At 46.7% G+C, this 18,970-nt stretch overlaps 1 protein-coding gene across 3 annotated transcripts; it reads left to right on the forward strand.

The window, feature by feature from the left end:
* The first annotated feature begins 1,111 nt into the window (after nucleotides 1–1,111).
* Nucleotides 1,112–18,545, forward strand: POPDC3 (popeye domain cAMP effector 3). 3 transcript variants are annotated; one of them, XM_084261856.1, is made up of 4 exons: nucleotides 1,112–2,193; nucleotides 13,269–14,013; nucleotides 15,815–15,923; nucleotides 17,347–18,545. In XM_084261856.1, the coding sequence occupies exons 2-4, from the start codon at nucleotides 13,523–13,525 to the stop codon at nucleotides 17,665–17,667; spliced, it is 921 nt and encodes a 306-aa protein (XP_084117982.1). In that variant the 5' UTR covers nucleotides 1,112–2,193; nucleotides 13,269–13,522; the 3' UTR covers nucleotides 17,668–18,545. The 3 variants fall into 3 exon arrangements, with proteins under 3 accessions (XP_084117982.1, XP_084117983.1, XP_084117981.1); XM_084261857.1 differs by lacking the exon at nucleotides 1,112–2,193 and adding an exon at nucleotides 2,667–2,883; XM_084261855.1 differs by lacking the exon at nucleotides 1,112–2,193 and adding an exon at nucleotides 7,080–7,172.
* Nucleotides 18,546–18,970: the final 425 nt, after the last annotated feature.

An 18,970-nucleotide genomic window follows, 5' to 3' on the forward strand; every position in this document is an offset into this window, starting at 1 on the left:
TTCAGAGATAATGGAGAAGGCAACCACCTGATGTTGTAAGTCAGCCCCTCCTTAACTGACGAAACAGATGGGGCTATTTTCTAGACAGTGAAAGCACACACTGATCTTACTCTCTCTGGGGGAAATCTCTGGTACACCCAAAGGGAGGTTTGGTGCCAGCACTCCGGGGGCACTCAGGGGTACCTGTGCAGGTAATCCTGCCTTGACTGCAGCAGCTGTATGAACAGTGCCTGGAGAAGCTGTTGAGAAGCCCATGGCGAGGCAATCTGCACATTTTATGGAGCTGTCAGACTTCTCATAGGATGGATCGTGCCCAGAGATAGGTGCATCTAAGGTACCTCCATAAATCTAACAGTGGCTATGAGAAGACAGCTGTTTACACCAGCCAGAAACTCCCATTGTCCGCTGTGACAGCTGAACGGTGGGAATGGGGTGTAAGATGCCAGCTCAGGTGTTCAGTTTCCTGCCCAGCTCAACTGGGACATTCAGCTGACCCTTCCTAGCTGGTCCTTGCTGGCTCCTGGGCCAGGTGCCTTCCCAGCCTCCACGCAAGGTGTTTGCCACAGCTGAGCCTCCCCCTTGACCCAGGGCTCCTGCAGCTTTTCAGGACTGTTATTACATTGCCGAGTCTTGCCACAGGCTCTCCTGTGAGCTTACCTTTACCTATGACCTTTGTATCTTGCCGTACTGCTGCAAACAACACTATTGGTTATAATTTGCCTTTACATTTATTATATTATTTGACCTTTTGAAAACAGTCATTTGATATAAATGCCACAAGCGGTTTAAAACATACCAAAGCATAGTCCAGTCTCTCAAGTGGCCGGTTCAAAGCACGCTGGGCAGTGCTCGTCTCTCCTCAGCGTGTGATGGCTTGGCCATTTTATTATTGCCTCCCTTGGCTCTCTCATCCAGGCACGGTTTTCAAGCCTAGATTGAGCAGGTCATTTGTAGTCTCAGTCTTAAAATGCTAGAGAACATTTGATGTGGAGCTGGTTGAAATAAAACAGAACTGCTCCTCCGTGATCTGTATGTCTGTGGAGAACCACGATTCCAGCTAAGTACAGCTCAAAGTGTCTTACAGATACGCCATCAAAGGACACCAGTTTTCTTGCTTCTTTTATGATGATTGGAAGGCATTTGTTTTAATTGATGTTATAGTGGTTTATTGAATAATGTAATCTCAGTAGATAAGTAAAATAAAAACCTTTACATCGTTCTTTTATTACGCATGTCCCCATCCCTTTGCTATTGTCCCAATGAAAAGTAAACACAGTGGGTACATTTATGCCTAGTGAGACTGGCAATAAGCCTGTGTAAGTGGTTGGCTGCTTTCAACTCCACCCTAACACAAAGAACAACAGCAAAAAGTAAATCAGCACTGCCTCAGGTTTACTACTAGAACCTTAATGTACTTGACTAGATCAATAAAATTAATTTTCTCTTTCAAAATAATGAATATAAGAACAAGGACTGCGATCGGATAATGAAGTTTCGACCTCACGTAGCTCAGCACAGCTTTGGGTTGAAGTGCACTGGCTCGTTGGTTTTCAAATTTGAGGAGAATCAGTTATTCCAGAAAATGTGTGCACCTTCCTCCCTGGCAAACACGGAGCTACAAATCTAGGAAAATAAAGAACCCCCTCGGGAAAGCAAGTTTGCAAAGGCACTAAGAAGAGCCCTAACTCCTTCAGGGCTGCTCTGTCCTTTCACTTCTGGCAAAGTTCACGTCAGTGCCATCGCCCTGCCGTGCGCTGAGCGTGTCAGACTACCCTGGGACCTCAGAGCTGGCCACCGGCAAGCACACGAGGCTCTCTCTCCAGGCTCACTGTTTAAAAGATATTGCCATGCACCAGTTGTTGCGGAACAGCCTTTCTAGTAACAGGAGCTGTGCATTTCATATGCCGTGACTTTCGGATATTAACAACTTCTGCATCCGTTCGCTTCGATCGGTGTATCCCGTCTCTCCAAGATGCGAAGGGATCACCAGGACAAGCGCGCGGCTCGCACGCCGAAGGGCTTACGCACTGACACCGTACCAGCGCGTTCGGTTAGCTCGGTGGAGCCTCGGTGAAGCGGGTGCTTGTTCTGAAACGAAGCGACTGGAGACCGTGCGCGAAGAGAGGCACCGGTCACGCAGCGAAGGCAACCCTGAAGGCGCCGATCTCCCTTCGGAGGAGTCACGCTGCTGGGGTGAGTAGGCGAGAAGGGCAGAAATTCGTGTATTTATCAATCCCAAACCAACAGTTCCAGCCAGCTGTACCCGAGGCAGCCCCAGCACCAAAGGAGACGCCTTCCCCGGTCTGTCTCAAGAGCGGGGGTTTGCAGCCCAAGCCCCGGCACGGCGCCCGGGCTGCAGCCACAGCCGATTTTAAGGCGCACAAGTTTAGCGGGCGACACCGCCGTCCCCGAGGGGTGCCCGCCGGCAGCGGCACCGCCTCCTCCTTCCCCTGCCCGTCCCTCCGGCGCCTTCGGTGCCCACCGGCAGCTCGGGGCGGCGGGGGAGCCCCGCGGCAGGACGGGCTGCCGGGGAGGAGGGAGCGCGGCCGCCGCCCCCAAGCCGCCACCTCAGGAAGGGCGCGGCGGGTCGGGCGGCGACTTCACCCAGCTCGGCCGGCTCCGCTCGGCTCGGCTGGGGTGGCCCCGTAGCCCCCCGGGACGGCGGGAGGCGCCTGCGCGCTGCGGCCGCTCGGTGCCGGCCCCGGAGCTGGCGCCGCCCGCAGCCTCCCGCCGGCTTCTGCCTATTTTAGTCACAGCAGCGGCTCGGTGGCCGTGGCGGGATACGGTGTCGGGAGCGGCGGTCCAAGTTCGTTCCGTCCGGGCGCGACGTCCCCTGGGCGGCCGGGAAACTTTTCTGAGAGCGCGGGCAGGGCTGCGGGGCAGGTAAGGGGCGCGGGCAGGGTGGGGGCCGAGCCGAGCCAAGCCGGGGCGGGCTGAAGCCCCGGTGCTGCCTCCGCCCGCCCCCCGCCGGCGCTGTCCAGTCAGGCAGCGCGCCGAGCCGCGCTCCGCTCCGCTTTGCCCGGGGCCGGGGGGCGAGGGGGAGCCGGGGCCGCCTCCCGCCCCGCTAGCTCTCCGGGGACACCCTTCTCGGGGCCGGGGCGGCGGCGGGGACTGGCCGGCGAGGAAGGGTGGGCGCCGTGTGTGGCGGGGAGCACCGCCCGGCGGGTCGGGGCGCTCCTCCCCAGCGCGCCCCGCCGGTGCGGTCTGGCAGCGGTAACCGGAGCGCCCGAGTTCAGCCTCGGGTAGAAGTTGGAGAGCCTTTCCGTGTCCCCTTCCTAAAGGAGCGGGGCACGCTGCTCTGCTCCTCCCCTCCCGAGGGGTCTGTCTGGAGTGGGGCTCTCCGTTCTGTGCCTGGGGTTTAGGGTGTACTCCTCGGGAAAGCGCGGCTCCCGGTTTCTCCTCGGGTACAGCTGCCCCCACTCGCAAGAGGTGACTGGAGAAGTCTCTCTCCTTTCCCAGCACCAGCTCGGGGTCCGGGGATTTCTTCCACTGCCCAGGGGTTTGCTTCGTAGCCTGCCGCTACTCGATTCTCCTGTCGCCCCATCAACAAATGGTAAGAGTAGATGAACCCAGAAATTAAGATTAGTTGTTGCATCTCCAGATGTTTCTTCCCAAAGACACAACGAACGATAGAAAACACTTCTCATTCCCAAACTATATTTTGTTTTTCCTCAAGCATATATATTCATTTTTCTAAACTATAATATTTTCCCCACGCTCTCTTCAGCTGTTCTGTAAAGCTTTGTGTGCTTTTAGGTTGTCAATCACTTTATGGGCAAACGTTTTAAATGGCTGATTTCTTGTAATATTGAATCATGGACCACCTGGTAGTGTTATCAAGATGTCGTTGATGAAATCTGGCTTCCAGAACTAAGGTTTCTTGCCATTGTGTTGATTAATGGGAACGTGATTGTATACATGTGCATGAAAAATGCCTTCACTGACCACAGCAAAACAAGAAACGGCTTCCACATCGGCAGAACTGTTGCTGTTCAGGCTTTCCACAAAGTTCTGTGTGCTGCCAAATAATAAACTAGCTTAAAATGGCAAGTTTTAAAGAAATCCCTTGCCTGCAAAACAGCAAGTAGGCTGCGAGTGCTGTAGTGAAGGGAATAGATACTGAGACGGGAAGAAATGTGATACAGGTAATTGCGAAGGCAGAGTGTGCGGCAGGGAAACCTTTAATGATGAAAGCTGAGAACAGAAAGTGTATTAAGGATTCACGAAAAGGGTTGTTAGCTGGGTATCTTTTTATTAAGTGTGCAGGCTCTTCAGAGTCAAGATTTTATTTTTATCATTTCAGTGTGTTCTGCTCCTGTGCGCTAAAAACCTCTGGTCAGTGTCTCTGGGTGATGATACAGTACCTGTAAGTGGGCACGCTGCTGGTGCCCAAACAAATCAGATCTTGTACAGTGAACAAAGCCTCAGTTTGTCATTATATTGCATGATGAAACTAAGAGTGTCCTGGCTGTTGTAGAAAACAAATCCTAATGACAATGATGCTAAACCAGTGCCATGGCTCTGGCTCCACTTGGTAGGTAAAACTGCATGATGCTTGTTCCAGTAAAGCAGAGTCTACAACTGTACTTCTGACCCCAAACCCTCCAGTAAAAGGAAATAATTTCAGCAGCTCCACTGGGGCATCCTTGTTACCTTTCACTGTGTTTCACTCTTGTTTAGAGCTTACAGGGTACATAAATGTGGTGTTTCATGACTCAGCGTGCAGTTCATCTGTTTGATCATGTGGCTCATGACACTGCTCCTCCATAATCCAGTTGTACTTGCAGGTGTAGTGGGAGGAGCCAAGCCTCCTGGTTTCTTTCTTTTTTGGAAAATGAAGGTCATGCTGGGTGGTTGGTTTCATGGGAATAAGTTCCTGTCCAAAGGCATTACCATACCAGACAAACTCATTTAAGCTGAATTCAGTGGGATTCAGCTGTAGTTCATTAACACAGTCTTGAAGTGTTTGTGAAATATGCATTGTAGCTCTATTATTAATTTAAAAGTTGGACTCTGGAGAAGTTTGAACTCATGCTTCACTTTGCGGTTTTTATTATAAAACACAATAAAACAGACCCCCTGAATTATTATTTGGCCAATGCTGTTCAGTGCACAACAGCCTTGCTCAAATTTACCCAAGTGCTAGCAATCCATAGTGAGCTTAAATATCTGACTGTCCATATTCATATTGCCAAGGAGCAAAAGACATTAAGAGAAAAAATGGGAGGGGACTATTATTCTTACTTTGGCAGCACTACCACATGTATTTATGGTTCATCAATTCTGATTCAAATTGGAAGACAATCTGTAGATATTTTTTTTCATATCAGATGCTATCTAGATGATAAAATAGATGGCATCTTCAATATTGGCTTTGCAACCACAGAGGATTGCACTGTATATTTTACAGTGATAAATGAGCAAGCTGTGTATAGTAAGCTGATCTTTAAATATTTAAAGACTAAATAATAGCAGCTTCACTGTATGCAGAGCTTCTAATGAACCTTAAACTATTCTGTCTTGTGGGTTTTCTTTCCCTCCTGAATCCCCTGCCCCCCCCTCCCCCCCAGCTTTTTTCCACTTCTTAAAAGGAAGATTCTTAGGAGCTTGAGTGAATTGTACATAGAAACTGGCCTTCTCAGCTGCAGCCAAACAAGCTCAGGGAGTTGAAGGTCCCATTAAAAGGCTCCTGTTGGAGTGCTCCGTTTCACAGACAGTCCTGCATACGCTGCAGCAGGGAGGCAGGAGTCAGGCCCAGCCTGGCGAGGAGGACAACCAGTCCCCAACCTCGTGCTTTTGGTGGGTTGTTTGTGTGGACAGTTGACATCAATGTAGGGATGGCACTGGCATGTCTCCATGGTTAGGCAGCAGCTGACTGAAGGAGGTTCTTGGTTTAACAACCTTGCCTGTGGGACCCTAATTTCTACATAACTAGGGTAGGGTTTTGGCCCTGAAAAGTCTGACTTTGCTGGTGGCTGTTTCTCAGTATGCTTGGATGTGCCCCAGCTGCTTTGTTTGGTAGCTCTCAGCATTCCCAGAAGGATCTCTCTTTGAGAAGGTATTGCTTCATTCAGATGCTCTGGGGCTGGGGTCCTGGGCAGCCCAGGGGAGGTGCTGGATGAACTGGGAAGAGTGCAATTTGGCCACTTTTCTTAGAGCCTGAGATGATTTACCTTCCCAGATCCCGGGGGTGAGACATAGTGATGAGACACCAGAGGAATACTGGGTGACTTTCTCAGCCCAGGGGAGTGCAAATCCATCTTCCCTGCTCATGTGAGGGTGCCATGAGCAACTCAATTTGGCTCACGTGGGTGGGTCACTTGCTCCCCTTCTAGTCGAAGCTGTGATGTTGTGCAGAAAGGAGACTGAGCAAGGGAGACCCACGCTGGAGTTGCACTTCGTTCTGTGATGGGAACACTTGCCTGGGGAGCAGGATCCCAAGGTTTGGTGCATACATGTTTTATGTTAAAGCATGAATTGATAAAACATCCTATTCTTTAAAAAAAACCACTTTGCCAGGAAGGGATGAGAGTTTCTGCTGGAAAGTACATAGAAGGAGTAATTTCAGAGATATACCTGTCTTCAGTGTTTTCTGTTGTCGAAAGCAGCTGCTTAGTAGGTATCTGAGACAGGCTTCTAGATTTCACTGGGAAGACCAGCTGTGTAACTTTTGAGGTATGTAAAGTTTGCTTACATTAAGGAACTTAATACAAAAGCTGGCACGACATTGAGGTGATCGTCTAGTCTGACTTCCTGGAGAATAAAAAAATAGAATTGTAGTAAATCAATGTTTGTTTTTTTTTAATAATAACACTTTCAGATTTATTTTAGGTACCAGACAGCATCCTGACTTCTTTAATTCCCAGCACAGGAAATAAGTAAACCCATCCCATTGTTTAATTACCTTTGCTGTGTGTGCTTGTGTGTCTTTGTAATCCGAATGTATCTAGTTTTATAGTGATTGATTATCTTGGTACCTTTGTCTTTTGGATTGCATAGTCCTTTTCTTCCTCACGCTCCTTGCGTTTTTACTACCTGAATAGATGCTATGGACTGTGGTGAAGATACAGGCTTCTCTATGTTGTGTGGGCTGCGTTTTTCTCAAGAAAACCATGTGCTTTCCAGTGTTACAATTACTGCTTTCTCTAGGATGCAGTCTCAAGAAGCTTAAGGTAAGCTAGGATACAAGCCTGTGGTGGTAGTTACTGTCCTGATTGCTGCATGCGTGCTCTGAGCCTGGTGGGTTCAAGGACAATTTATCACTGAGAACAGCTTTTTTAACAGCCTGTGCTTGCCTGTAGGCACATCACCATACCTGTCTGTAGGTGTACAGCTCCTCTGTGCACTGAGCGAGTTAGACACCGCGTTGCAGCTGGGAGTCTGGCTGTCTGGATCCCCCTGGATATCTAGCTCCAAGTGGACAAGGGCAGAAGGAAAGTAGTGTGGAGAAAGTGTGCTACATAAACAGGGGAAAACGTGCTGCAAACAGCTATTGAGAGCAGCAGGTGCCAGCAGGGGAGCAGAGGGGATAGGGACTATGGAAGGAAGGGGTATAATTCATCAACGTGTGCGATTACGTTGCACGTTAGAGGAGATACTCCCTAAAATTAAGGAGCAGCTTCTTTTTATATGTGTAAATGGTGGCCAGACCAGATGTAATTTGCCAGCCTTGACAGGGTGCTCAGAGCTCGTCCTTCGGGAAGCAGGGGGCATTGAGGCTGGGAGGGCTGCCCTTGGCCGAAGGGACTGCACAGTTCCCAAGGGAGCTGCTGGAGCAGCTTTGCTGACTGCTGAGCCAGCCTGTGGCCAGCAGCTAGTGTATAATATCTGCGCTGTGCATGGCTAAAACCAGTGAGACAAATCCTGCCAAATCCAACATAATCTCATTTGGTACATATATACTGCAAAAGAAAATCTTCCCTTTTGCTCCCAAACCTGTAGCAAACAATTCAGTTCATCCAGGCTGGTTACACAGTCAGCAATGTATGGCTCTACAGCCTGTCACCACGTATGGGGTGAGGGTGTTGAGGGCTTTCTAGCTGAATACTTGGAATGAGACAACTAAAGAATGGAGTATTTGAACTCTGAATAGCCTTACTTTTGACATTTTAAAAAAGACCAGAGAGAGATCTGCTCTTGGCCTCAGGGCTTTTAGGGTTTGTTTTTTTTACAGAAATCGACTATGATCCAGACACAGTAGGTAATACTCAAAGTTTCTCAAAGCTCAGTTTGAGTCATCAATTACAAAAATGGGGTGAAGTACACGGTTTTCAAGCAAATTAAAATTTTACATTAATGGTTATTCTTTGTGGGACTCTTCCAGTGTATGAGGAAAATGCCTGTTTGTGGAAGGGGAGTTATACCATGAGTCTGTAAATTACAGTATAAATCCATTCTGGTTTGACTGGTTTAGTACACTGCTATATGAAGTTTTAAGTTGCTGTCAGGTATTTATTTTGGGGAGTATAAGTGAAATACTCCATTTACTGTTTTGAAGCACCAGCAAACTTGTTGACTTTAACACTTTCTGATGACAGCTTAGTCCTTCCAGCAATGTTGTTGTTTCTTTTAAAGAAGTCCATGCTGCTGTATATTGTGTATGTCACTCATCTGGGCTGATTTTTCCCTGCATTTGATCTGCTCCTGGCAGGGCATGTCTCCTTCCTGAGCTGGGAGGACATCTCTTCCAGGCACCTCTGGGTCTGGCAGCCTACAGGTGCCTATGTTGTGTTATTCTGGATAGGGTCACCACATAGCAGAGACTGTACGTGGTGCTGCTGCTTCTCTCGAGGCAGGGGATGGAGTAGAAAGTATTTGATGTTTCCTTGGGGAAGATATGGTTCTTCAGGCATATAATCTAAGATACCTGCTTTAAATGGAGTTTCCCACTGAAGCTTGCTTGATCACCATCATCAAATGAAACATTATAGTGGTAACTGGTCACCACAAACGGGACAGCTGAAGCAGGACATCAAATGAGGCACATCAGCTGACATGTTTCCTGTCCCTGTGTTTAAGAACACTGAAACATCTCAGTGAAAGGATGGTGTTCCCTCCAGACAATACAAACTTGGTAATGCCATGCCACTGTGGCCACTTTGTAGAAGGGTCCTTAAGTGGATGAGCACTCTTGGCTGTTTGGCTTTTTGGTTTTAGGGTTTCTTCCTCTCCCATGTTTGCAGGAGTTGAAAGGCAAAATTGAAGTGCCTGTTCTGGAGTCAAGAGTATAAATTTTGGGCTTGTAGGAACTACAAAGAAAAATATGAAAGGCCTTATATAGCACTAAATGCTCTATGTTATACTTACAAACCCCCCCCCCCCCCACCTACAGTTTTTGGCTCCTAAATCATAGAGTAGCTTCTTGATTAAAAGGTGAAAAGAGGTGAATTTTCTCTTTCAGGCTATTACATTAGCAGCAAGCATGCCTGCTCTTCCCCATAGCCCTGAAAAACTAGCTCCATTTAGTAGTGTCACAGAATCACAGAACAGTTTGGTTTGAAAGAGACCTCAAAGCTCATCTAGTTCCAACCCCCTGCTATGGGCAGAGACACCCTCCCCTAGGCCAGGCTGCCCAAAGCCCCATCCAACCTGGCCTTGAACACTGCCAGGGAGGGGGCAGCCACAGCTTCTCTGGGCACCCTGTGTCAGGGCCTAATACCTAATCTAAATCTACCCTCCTCCAGTTTAAACCCATTGCTCATTGTCCTGTCACTACATGCCCTCTCCACCTTTCTTGCAGGCCCCCTTTAGATACTGGATGGCTGCTGTAAGGTCTCACCACACCTTCTCTTCTTCAGGCTGAAAAACATCTACTCTCTCAGCCTGTCCTCATAGAAGTGCTCCAGCTCTCTGATCGTCTTTGTGGCCCTCCTCTGGACATGTTCCAGCAATTCCATATCCTTCCTGTACTGGGGGCCCCAGAGATGAACACAGGGTTCCAGGCAGGTTTCCTGGGTTCAGCTAGGATGGGGTTAACTTTCCCCAGAAGCTGGGGTGAGACACAGCCAGTACAGGTGACCCAAACTAACCAAAGGGGTATTTCATACCATATGATGTCAAGCTCACTATAAAAGGGGATAGTTGGGCGGGACAGTTTGGGCACGGTCCAGCTTTGTGACGGGATAACCAGGTCTCCTGTTTTCTTCTGGAGAGGGCCCACATTTTCCCTCATCCTTTATCACTAATGTACCTATAGAAGCTGATAGTTTTCTGTAGACTACTTACAGTAGACTTCATCAGTGCTTCCAGATGGTTTGGGTTTGACTGCACACATTGAGTAGCTCAGGAAAGCATCATGTTGATGAGTGCCACTGTTGTCCCCCATCCTTTGCCCTTCCTTTTTAGAGGGAGATCCCCTCCAGCCTCGGTGATGCTGTACCAGAGAAGTTCACATTGTGGAGATCTACTGAAACAAGTGGGAATTTTGCATACAGTCTGTTTTGCATATTGTCTTTTTGGAAGACACATTCCATAACAGTTACAAACACAGGACAGTTTTTTTCAGGGCTTTGGTTTTGTGTTAGATAACCCTCAGTCTGTGTCCTAGTCATGTGCTGTTCTTCCCAGACTATTTTGACCCATCTTTTCCTGAGTAGATGTTTTACAGCAAAGCTATGAGTGGTAGTGTGGCCAGGCTGTGAATGCTGTAAGTGAATCGACCACTGAACATCAATTTTGCAAAATGATTGCAGCATCATGTTAAAATATTGCAATGTGGGAGTTTACATGGCAGAAAGACGTTGGTAATGGGAGGTAGTGTGCAGTGTGGTGGTTTTGTGTCATGCATACAGCTTCCCAGGTAACTGCTCAGAACAAAGTGTTGGCAACAAACAGTGAAACAAAAACCTTAATGCTGACGATTTGTGACCCCTGCAGTGGAGATGCTCACTGGGTTCACGAGGTCTGGGAACGGCATGTTCCAGTTTTGTTTTCTTTCGGCTCAGAAATCTCACCCCTTGGTCAGAAAAGCACCACCAAAAATTCCTCATCCTTTTACCAAGCCCAGGTAACTTCTTCCTAGTTGATGCAGTTCTCATGTCCTGTTCTCTGAGGGCTAAATCCTGCATCCAGGCAGAATCCTGTGGCAGAGAAGAGTGTTTGGGTAAAGAGACAAGCAGCAAAGCTTGTAGCTACAAAATACCTCATTTTTGTGATGCTGGTTTTCCACCTCAGTAGGATCCTGAGCACTTCTAATTTGGAAAGATTCCTTAGCTGTGGTATTTTTGTGGGTCAGTGACTTCCCTATGGCCCCTCCTGGAGAGGGAGAGCTCTCCTCCTAACCTTTTCTTCTGAACTCTGCTACTCTTGTTCAGGATTTTGTATCTTCATTTAGCATCAGTGGTTTTGAGTCGTGGAATTAATGTTTAGGCTTGAATAAACTTAAAAGAAGTAAAGCTGTAGCAGCCAGGAAATGTGATATGACTCTGCTGTTTTAATTTCTTAGACCTGTCACTGTAAAAAAACCCAACCAGAAAAACCCAACACTGAAAGCCCTGCTGCATGACATTGGATGCTTCACTGCACCAGCAGTACTTTTTAAGTATTGACATGTGTGGCTCTTGGGAGAGGGGGGAAGCACTACCTTTGATATTATAGAGAATCTAGTAAATTAGACCACAAGATATTTCTTAGCTTCCTTTCTGTTTTATCAGGAAAAGAACCAGACAGTTAAAGACTTTTGGTGGGTTTCAATCCTGATTATACCTACTGATAGACTCTGGCTTTGCAATTTCTACCATGTCTAATCTCACATTGAAGCATGCATTTTTGTTTTCCAGGCACAGAAAGCTGGTTTTGATATTTCAAAATTTATTTTGGGTTTTTTTTTCCATACTTTTTGGTTCTGTATTTTACTTCTGACTTTTCTGTATTTTACTTTTTAACTATTAGGAATACATTATAATATGAAAACAAATAGTATAGAGTCTCCTGAGTTGGAAGGGACCCATAAGGATCATCGAGTCCAACTCCTGGCTCCACACAGGGCCAGACAAGTCAGAGCATGGGACTGAGTGCATCATCCAGGGGCTTCTTGAATTCAGCCAAGCTCGGTGCTGTGACCACTTCCCTGGGGAACCTGTTCCAGTGCCCAACCACCCTCTCAGGAAAGAACCTCTTCCTAATAATCAGCCTAAACCTCCCCTCTCACAGTTTTATACCGTTCCCTTGGGTTCTATCACTGGTCACCAAAGAAAGGAGATCAGCGTCTGTACCTTTGCTCCCCCTTGTCAGGAAGCCATAGGCTGTGATGAGGTCTCCCCTCAGCCTCCTCTTCTCCAAGCTGTACAAACCAAGGGACTTCAGCCTCTCCTCATCAGACTTCCCCTCCAGACCCTTCACCACCCCGTTGCCCTCCTCTGGTCACTCTCCAATATTTTTATGTCCCTCTTGTACTGTGGCACCCAAAACTGCACCCAGTACTTGAGGTGAGGCTGCACCAATGCAGTGTGGAGCAGGACAATCACCTCCCTGGACCAGCTGGCCATGCCATGCTTGATGCACCCCAGGATACAGGTGGCATTAACATTTTATAGTGTTGAACAATAACATTATGTGGGCTGTGGTATGAAATAATACAAGGTAGAACTTCTAATGTTATAAAATTGTTTTGCAAATGCCCTTTGGGAAATATTCCACAAGACTACTTCGTGTTCTAATAAGATACCTGCATAAAGCTGCCTTTAAGCTTTGTAGTCTTCTTCATACAGGACAGCTTTTTGTTTGTCATCCTTGGAGTAGAAAAGACCATCCCTCGTTTCCATTATTGTGGTGTTTGGGGGTGTAGTTTGTTGTCTCTAGGGACAGGGCAGCTTTGCTCAACTCATTAATGATAGCAGAAAAGCAAAGAGGGGGAAGGAGAGTGCTTTGACAGAAATTCAGTGTGAGATGGAGGAGGTGAACAAGGGACAAGAGTTCTTTGTCTCTTCTTGTTCAAGACCTAGATAGGCATCAAGTGAGACTCCCAGGTGACAGGTTCATGACCAACCAATGCAGCTACTGTCTCAGCAGTTATGCTGCAGAAAGGCTTGTCACAGGATGCTGTGGATGCAGCGTACAGGTTTACGTAGATTCAGCTACGATTCAACAGTTGCTACAGAAAAATGGTCTTCATTTGAATGAATATTAAGGTTTGATCCTGGAATCACAGGGCTACATGGGGAGTTGGATGATTGTAATGCAGTCTGTGGTTTGAGACAATAAAAGCTTTGATAGAGTTTAATTGATGAAAATAATTTCATAAGTAATTAGTCTTTTCTTCAATTGTCCAGATCAGATGAAACTACAGATGACATGGCCAAAGTCAAGACAACGCATGAACTGATGAGAAACAGCATTGCCTCCTGAGAACATTAGCCTCCCAGTTGCTGGAAATCCTAAGTGCAGGTTTCCTGCCAAAAGAAAGCCTGATGTTATGTGATCGTTGAGCAGAGTTTGCAAGAATGGAAAAGCAAAGGACCCCACTAGCTGTGTCACATAAATAAGAATTTCCAAGATTCAGCCAAATCAAAAAATTATTCCAGCCATGGGAGAAAATGCAAGTTTTTGGGAAAGTCTGATATATGCACATCCTGCCTGCACCACATGGAAGCTGGAGGCAGAGGGATCTATCTACCACCTAGCCAGTATTCTCTTTGTTGTTGGCTTCATGGGTGGAAGTGGATTCTTTGGGCTTCTCTATGTCTTCAGCTTGCTTGGATTGGGTTTTCTCTGCTCTTCTGTTTGGGCTTGGCTGGATGTCTGTGCTGCTGATATATTCTCTTGGAATTTTATACTCTTTGCTATATGCTTCGTCCAGTTCATTTACGTTACCTACCAAGTTCGGAGTGTTTCCTTTGACAAAGAATTCCAGGAACTCTACAGCGCTCTCTTCCAGCCTCTGGGAATTTCCTTGACTGTCTACAGGAAGATCGTCTTGTGCTGTGATGCAGAAGTGGTTACCCTGGAGAAGGAACACTGTTACGCCATGCAGGGCAAAACTCCTATTGATAAACTGTCCTTGCTTGTGTCAGGGAGGTTTGTATCAGTTTGTTCAGACTCACTGCAAATATCTTTATTATTCCTCCTTTTTGAAAATGAAAGGGGGGAAAAAAAGGCCAGATTTGTGTATTGTTTGTTCACTTTCCAGTACAATGGATTAAATATTAATGCCAGTAATATAAATATTAATAGGCTAAATATCTTGTCTAGGGCAGCACTAGCATAAAAACCCCAAGCACAAGATCTGTAATGGCATAAAGAAAAGGATTTTAAGGCATTCTTTCCAGACCAGTGTGTCATAGCACTTTTAACAGGTGAGGCAGATAAAGGGGGGAACAAATGTGTGCTTCAGTCTTCAGGCTACGCTTTGCTATCTATCGACTGCCTGGCTGAAGCATCCTTCTTATTTTTCTTGGCTAGTGTCATCTGAAACAGGACTAAAAGGTGGTTATGAAACTGAATATACTGAGGTAAACTTGAGAGATCTCGACTTTCATAGAAGTTGTATTTGGTTGCTTTCTGCAGGATGGGAGAATGGAGGGAGTAAGGGAGAGCAGAAAGACACCCTTCCATTACAAGGGGATGTGGTCAAGCCCTATCAAGATTTGCAGAACTGACTCTACAGTTACTGTGTGGTCTTTAGTTAGACCCTGAGGCAATAAATCTACCTGTTTGTACTCCCTGTGTGCTGGAGATTCTTCTGGCATCCTTGCTGATGCTCTTCTGAAGGCAAATTCTAGGTTTTGCTCTGTATATAAAGTGGTACTAGACCACCCCAAGAGTAGATGGGTTACCCACAGAAGATGGCCATGGTCTGTGATGGAACACTTTGTAGGTGCATTTTGACAGCCTGCTGCATGGACAGGTAGAATTGGTAGGCAGCTTGAAATTAATGTGATTTAGGACTACTTGCAGCAAACAATGTGGCATTCAGGTAGCTGACCCTTGCAACACCCTGGATCCGAGCACTCTTGGGAGATGCCTAGAAAGTACCACATGGAGGTTGCTGTTGGTCACAGTCATACTGAAAGAGAGGTGTCCAGCCTTCTACAGGCCCAGCTAGTTTATAATCAAGCAGGGAGTTCCTGCTGCCCTCCTTCATGTAGTATAGAGCTGCTGCTTCCCCTTTTATAAGAAGCATTCATCTCCATGCAGACCAGTTGTAAAAAGGGAACTTCTACAGCTCGCTCTTTTTCTTTCAGCTCATGAGGTTCAAGCATACATTTCCTGCTTGTGTGCCTTCAAAGTATGGTTTAAAAAGTAGGAAGGAAGTTTTCCTTTGGTATCTGAAGAAGGCCTCAGCATTCATACAGAGATCCCGTAGCTCCATGCTGTTCTCCTGGCTCCGGCCATGTAATTGCTGTTAAACATTGAGAGAGTCCTACTGAACACATGCTGTGGGCAACTCCTGCTTCCCACTCCCTGCTTTTGTCACAAAATGTGTATTTGCCAAACACAGAGTCGATCCCAGGGCTCTCAAGTGAAGGCAGCAGATGGTGTTACACGCATTGGTCTTCCACCTCTGTGGCATATGCTGGGCTTTTCATGACAAAGCTTGCACATTGCTGCACAGACCTGCCCCAGAGGGAGTAGTATGGCTTGGGTAAGGCCTGGAAAGATTTCTGTTCCAGTTGCACAATGGCCTTGTATTCTCATTCAGCTGGCCTGATCAAGTTGTATTCAAAATTATCATTAGGATAATGTTGGGCAGCGATTGCTTTTTCGTGCTCTCAAAGCTGTGTTTAAACTCCTCACTTAGTAGAAGTAACACCTTCTTGTCGCAGTGGTTGCTGCTGTACAGGTAGTACTAACAAATTAACACATCTTATCTTGGTAGGATCAGAGTGACAGTTGATGGGGAGTTTCTGCATTACATTTTCCCTCTGCAATTTCTGGATTCTCCTGAATGGGATTCACTGAGGCCCACAGAAGAGGGAATATTCCAGGTAAAAGCCGAGGGTTTTTTTTTAATACCACATGAAACTGCTCAAGCAATAATTAGCTTCAAAATAAGTTCATTTAGTTGTGGGTTCTGTTTGCAAAATTATACAAACAAATGGCATTCCATGGATTTGGGGAGGGAAGTCCTCCTTACCCATTGCACTGGTTATGCTGTTTGTACCTTTTCTGTTTGCATCTTGGTAGAACAAAGGGTCTTTTTCTTAAAGCTAACCTGGGAGGCAAACTCTGTTTGCATTCTTTGGCCGTACTTAAAATCCAGCCCTGAGAAAACCAGGCTTGCAGGAGGTGTGTGGAAGCTGCTGCTGAGGGGGCTTCCTGAAAGGAGGTGAGCCGGTGAGCACGAGCTGGGGAGAGGCATGCTGGTGGTACAGCTTGGTGCCAGGGACACAGCGTGGGACACGGTGTCCGTCTGGGCTGCCCTCTGTGATCCATGAGCCCTCCCACTGCTGTCACTTGACTGACACACTAGCTCCTGCCCGTGTGGGATCTGATGTCTCGTGGCAAATGGCATTTGTCATGAGCTTTCTTTAGACTTGCCTTTCCAGCTGTGGCTGCAGAGAGTGAAACAGGGAGAGCAGGGCTGAGGCTGGGGCACGCCATCAACCGGCGTCCTGGCTGTCACTCGGTGTGGGCGTAGGCATGTCATCACTGCGACCAACAAGGCACAGTCGTTTGGTCTGTTCCCAGTCACCCTTCTCACTTGTCTTTCGCATTGTCGTGGTTGAACGCAGCCCGCAGATAAAACACCCACACAGCCTGAGTGGGATGGGGGAGCGAATCAAAAAGAAGAAGGTAAAACTCGTGGGTTGAGATAAAAGACAGTTTAATAGGACAGAAAAGGAAGACAGTAATAATGATAGAAGAATATACAAAACAAGTGATGCACAGCACAAATTGCTCACCACCGGGACCTGATGCTCAGCTAGTTCCTGAGCTGTGCTGACTCCCAGCCAACTTCCCCAGTTATATACTGGGTATGGCATCATAGGGTATGGAATATCCATTCGGCCAGTTTGGATCAACTGTCTTGGCCATGGCCCCTCCAGCAGCTTGTGCATCCCCTGCTTTCTCGTTGGCAGGACAGTATGAGAAGGCTTCTCAGCAGCCACTAAAATATTAGTTACCAGTGTTATTCTTATCGTAAATACAAACCACATACCAGCTGCTAGGAAGAAAATGAACTCTATCCCAGCCAAAACCAGGACATGCATGCTGTAGACCTCACAGAGCTCCAGCTCATCCAGCTCTCTGGCTGGATGAAATGGTTTTCATTGGAGTAGGTGCAAAGACGTGAGGTGTACACTACAGACACAACCTGTGTGTCTGCTGAGAGAGGGGTGGTTTCTGAGCAAGGGCAGCAATATCACTGCCTTATCACCTAGTTAATTTTAATTTTCTCTTCTGTAGGTAACACTAACAGCAGAGACAGATTGTCGGTACGTGGCCTGGAGGAGAAAGAAGCTGTACCTGCTGTTTGCTAAGCACCGTTTCATCTCCCGCCTGTTCTCAATTTTAATTGGGAGCGACATTGCTGAGAAACTGTATGCCTTGAATGACAGAGTGCACGTGGGGAAAGGCTTTAGGTACGACATTCGGTTACCGAACTTCTACCACGTGTCACTGCCAGAGACCCCTCCGGTGCAGCCCTCCCACCACTTACAGAGAGGGTCCCCCCGGCGCAAGCCCGCAGGGGTTACAAACTGCAGCTCCTTCAGCACACAGTCCTAGAAAGGAAAACTCTGCTGCAGCCATTCCCCAAAGGGATGAAGGGAAAAGAAAAGCATTGAAGCAGAAGAGCAGAAAGGTGAAGGAGGATGAGACACGGTCAAGCCAAATTTGACAGACAAGTGCCATTTACTTTCATTGGAGTAGCTTGAATTCTTCCTCTCTCTAGAGCCAGTGGGTTGGCTTCTGCATTTTTGACTGTTTTGTGCAATATGTTTCATTACTGTTGACTCTTTTGTTGATCTTCATCTCTTTTCTTTTGGAAGAAAACAAATCATTTCAGGCTGAAGTTATATTGTAATTGTGGTGGCCTCCGTGTTGTGTTCTAAAAAAAATAAACAAACCACCACCACAAAACAAAACCCACGGTATTTGTAATTTTACTTTCTCAAAATTATTTGCCGTAATGAAGTGTAGTCAGTGTAGTCAATGAAAACAAGTAAGCTGTCTTCAAAATATAGCAACTTGCTTGTAATAGTCATACTTGTGTCACATGAATATTGTCTCAATTAACATGAAGAATACTGCAGGAAAAGACTAAGACACTGATTGTAGTGGCTTTGTTTATAAAGGAATGGAAGATTTTGAAATGCACAAGATCCTTAAAAAACAGACAAAAGAAAACAAATTCCATCCCATGAGTGATTGGTTTCTCTCCAGCTGTTACATGAAAAAAAACAAATGTTATTGCTGGCATTAGGAAAGTAAAGTGGTTGTAACTGCTGCAAATATAGCTTAGGGAAATGATTGTGTAATGTTTCAGACAGAATGTGATGCTATAGGACCTAGGTTTCCACAGTGTCAGTGCCATTTGTGACATTTACAATAAATACTGTTAATCAATCAGCTGCCAAACCATTGGAGTTTGTTTTACAATCTTGTTTTTAGCCAGGTTTGTCAGGAAGTAACTAGTTAAAAAGCCAGCCATAGCAATAAATACAATTTTTAACCAAAACATTCTTCTTTAGCTTCCAGAGTTGCTTCTCTGTGCCTGTGAAATTCTTGATGTAAAAGGTATCTTAATGCCATAAGGGAGCACCAGCTCAAGCTGCAGTATGAGAAGGCTGGTTTCGACCTTGGAGGTCGCTGTGCCTTTGGGGAGAAGCGTCGGAATGTCTCCGCTAACTCACCTTCCCGCTGCTGTGCCTGATGCCTGCCAGTAGTCAACAAATACAAAGCATTACCCTTTTAGGAGGCTGTGCTGCTGCTTGATAGATCTGGAGGTAGATCACGGTTTTAATAATTTAGGATTGCTGGACTGTTTGGTGGGATGCCCGCTGTGTGTTCACATACGTGCCGGTGTACC

Source organism: Gallinula chloropus (assembly GCF_964237585.1).
Source record: "Gallinula chloropus genome assembly, chromosome: 3".
NCBI classification, from domain to species: domain Eukaryota; kingdom Metazoa; phylum Chordata; class Aves; order Gruiformes; family Rallidae; genus Gallinula; species Gallinula chloropus.

Bases quoted from the DNA above. Each gene is read 5' to 3' on its own strand.
- POPDC3 (XM_084261856.1), top strand. From the start codon at position 13,523: ATGGGAGAAAATGCAAGTTTTTGGGAAAGTCTGATATATGCACATCCT. The intron at 14,014-15,814 runs GTTTGTATCAGT...TTATCTTGGTAG, and splicing joins TCCTTGCTTGTGTCAGGGAG to GATCAGAGTGACAGTTGATG. The intron at 15,924-17,346 runs GTAAAAGCCGAG...TCTCTTCTGTAG, and splicing joins CAGAAGAGGGAATATTCCAG to GTAACACTAACAGCAGAGAC.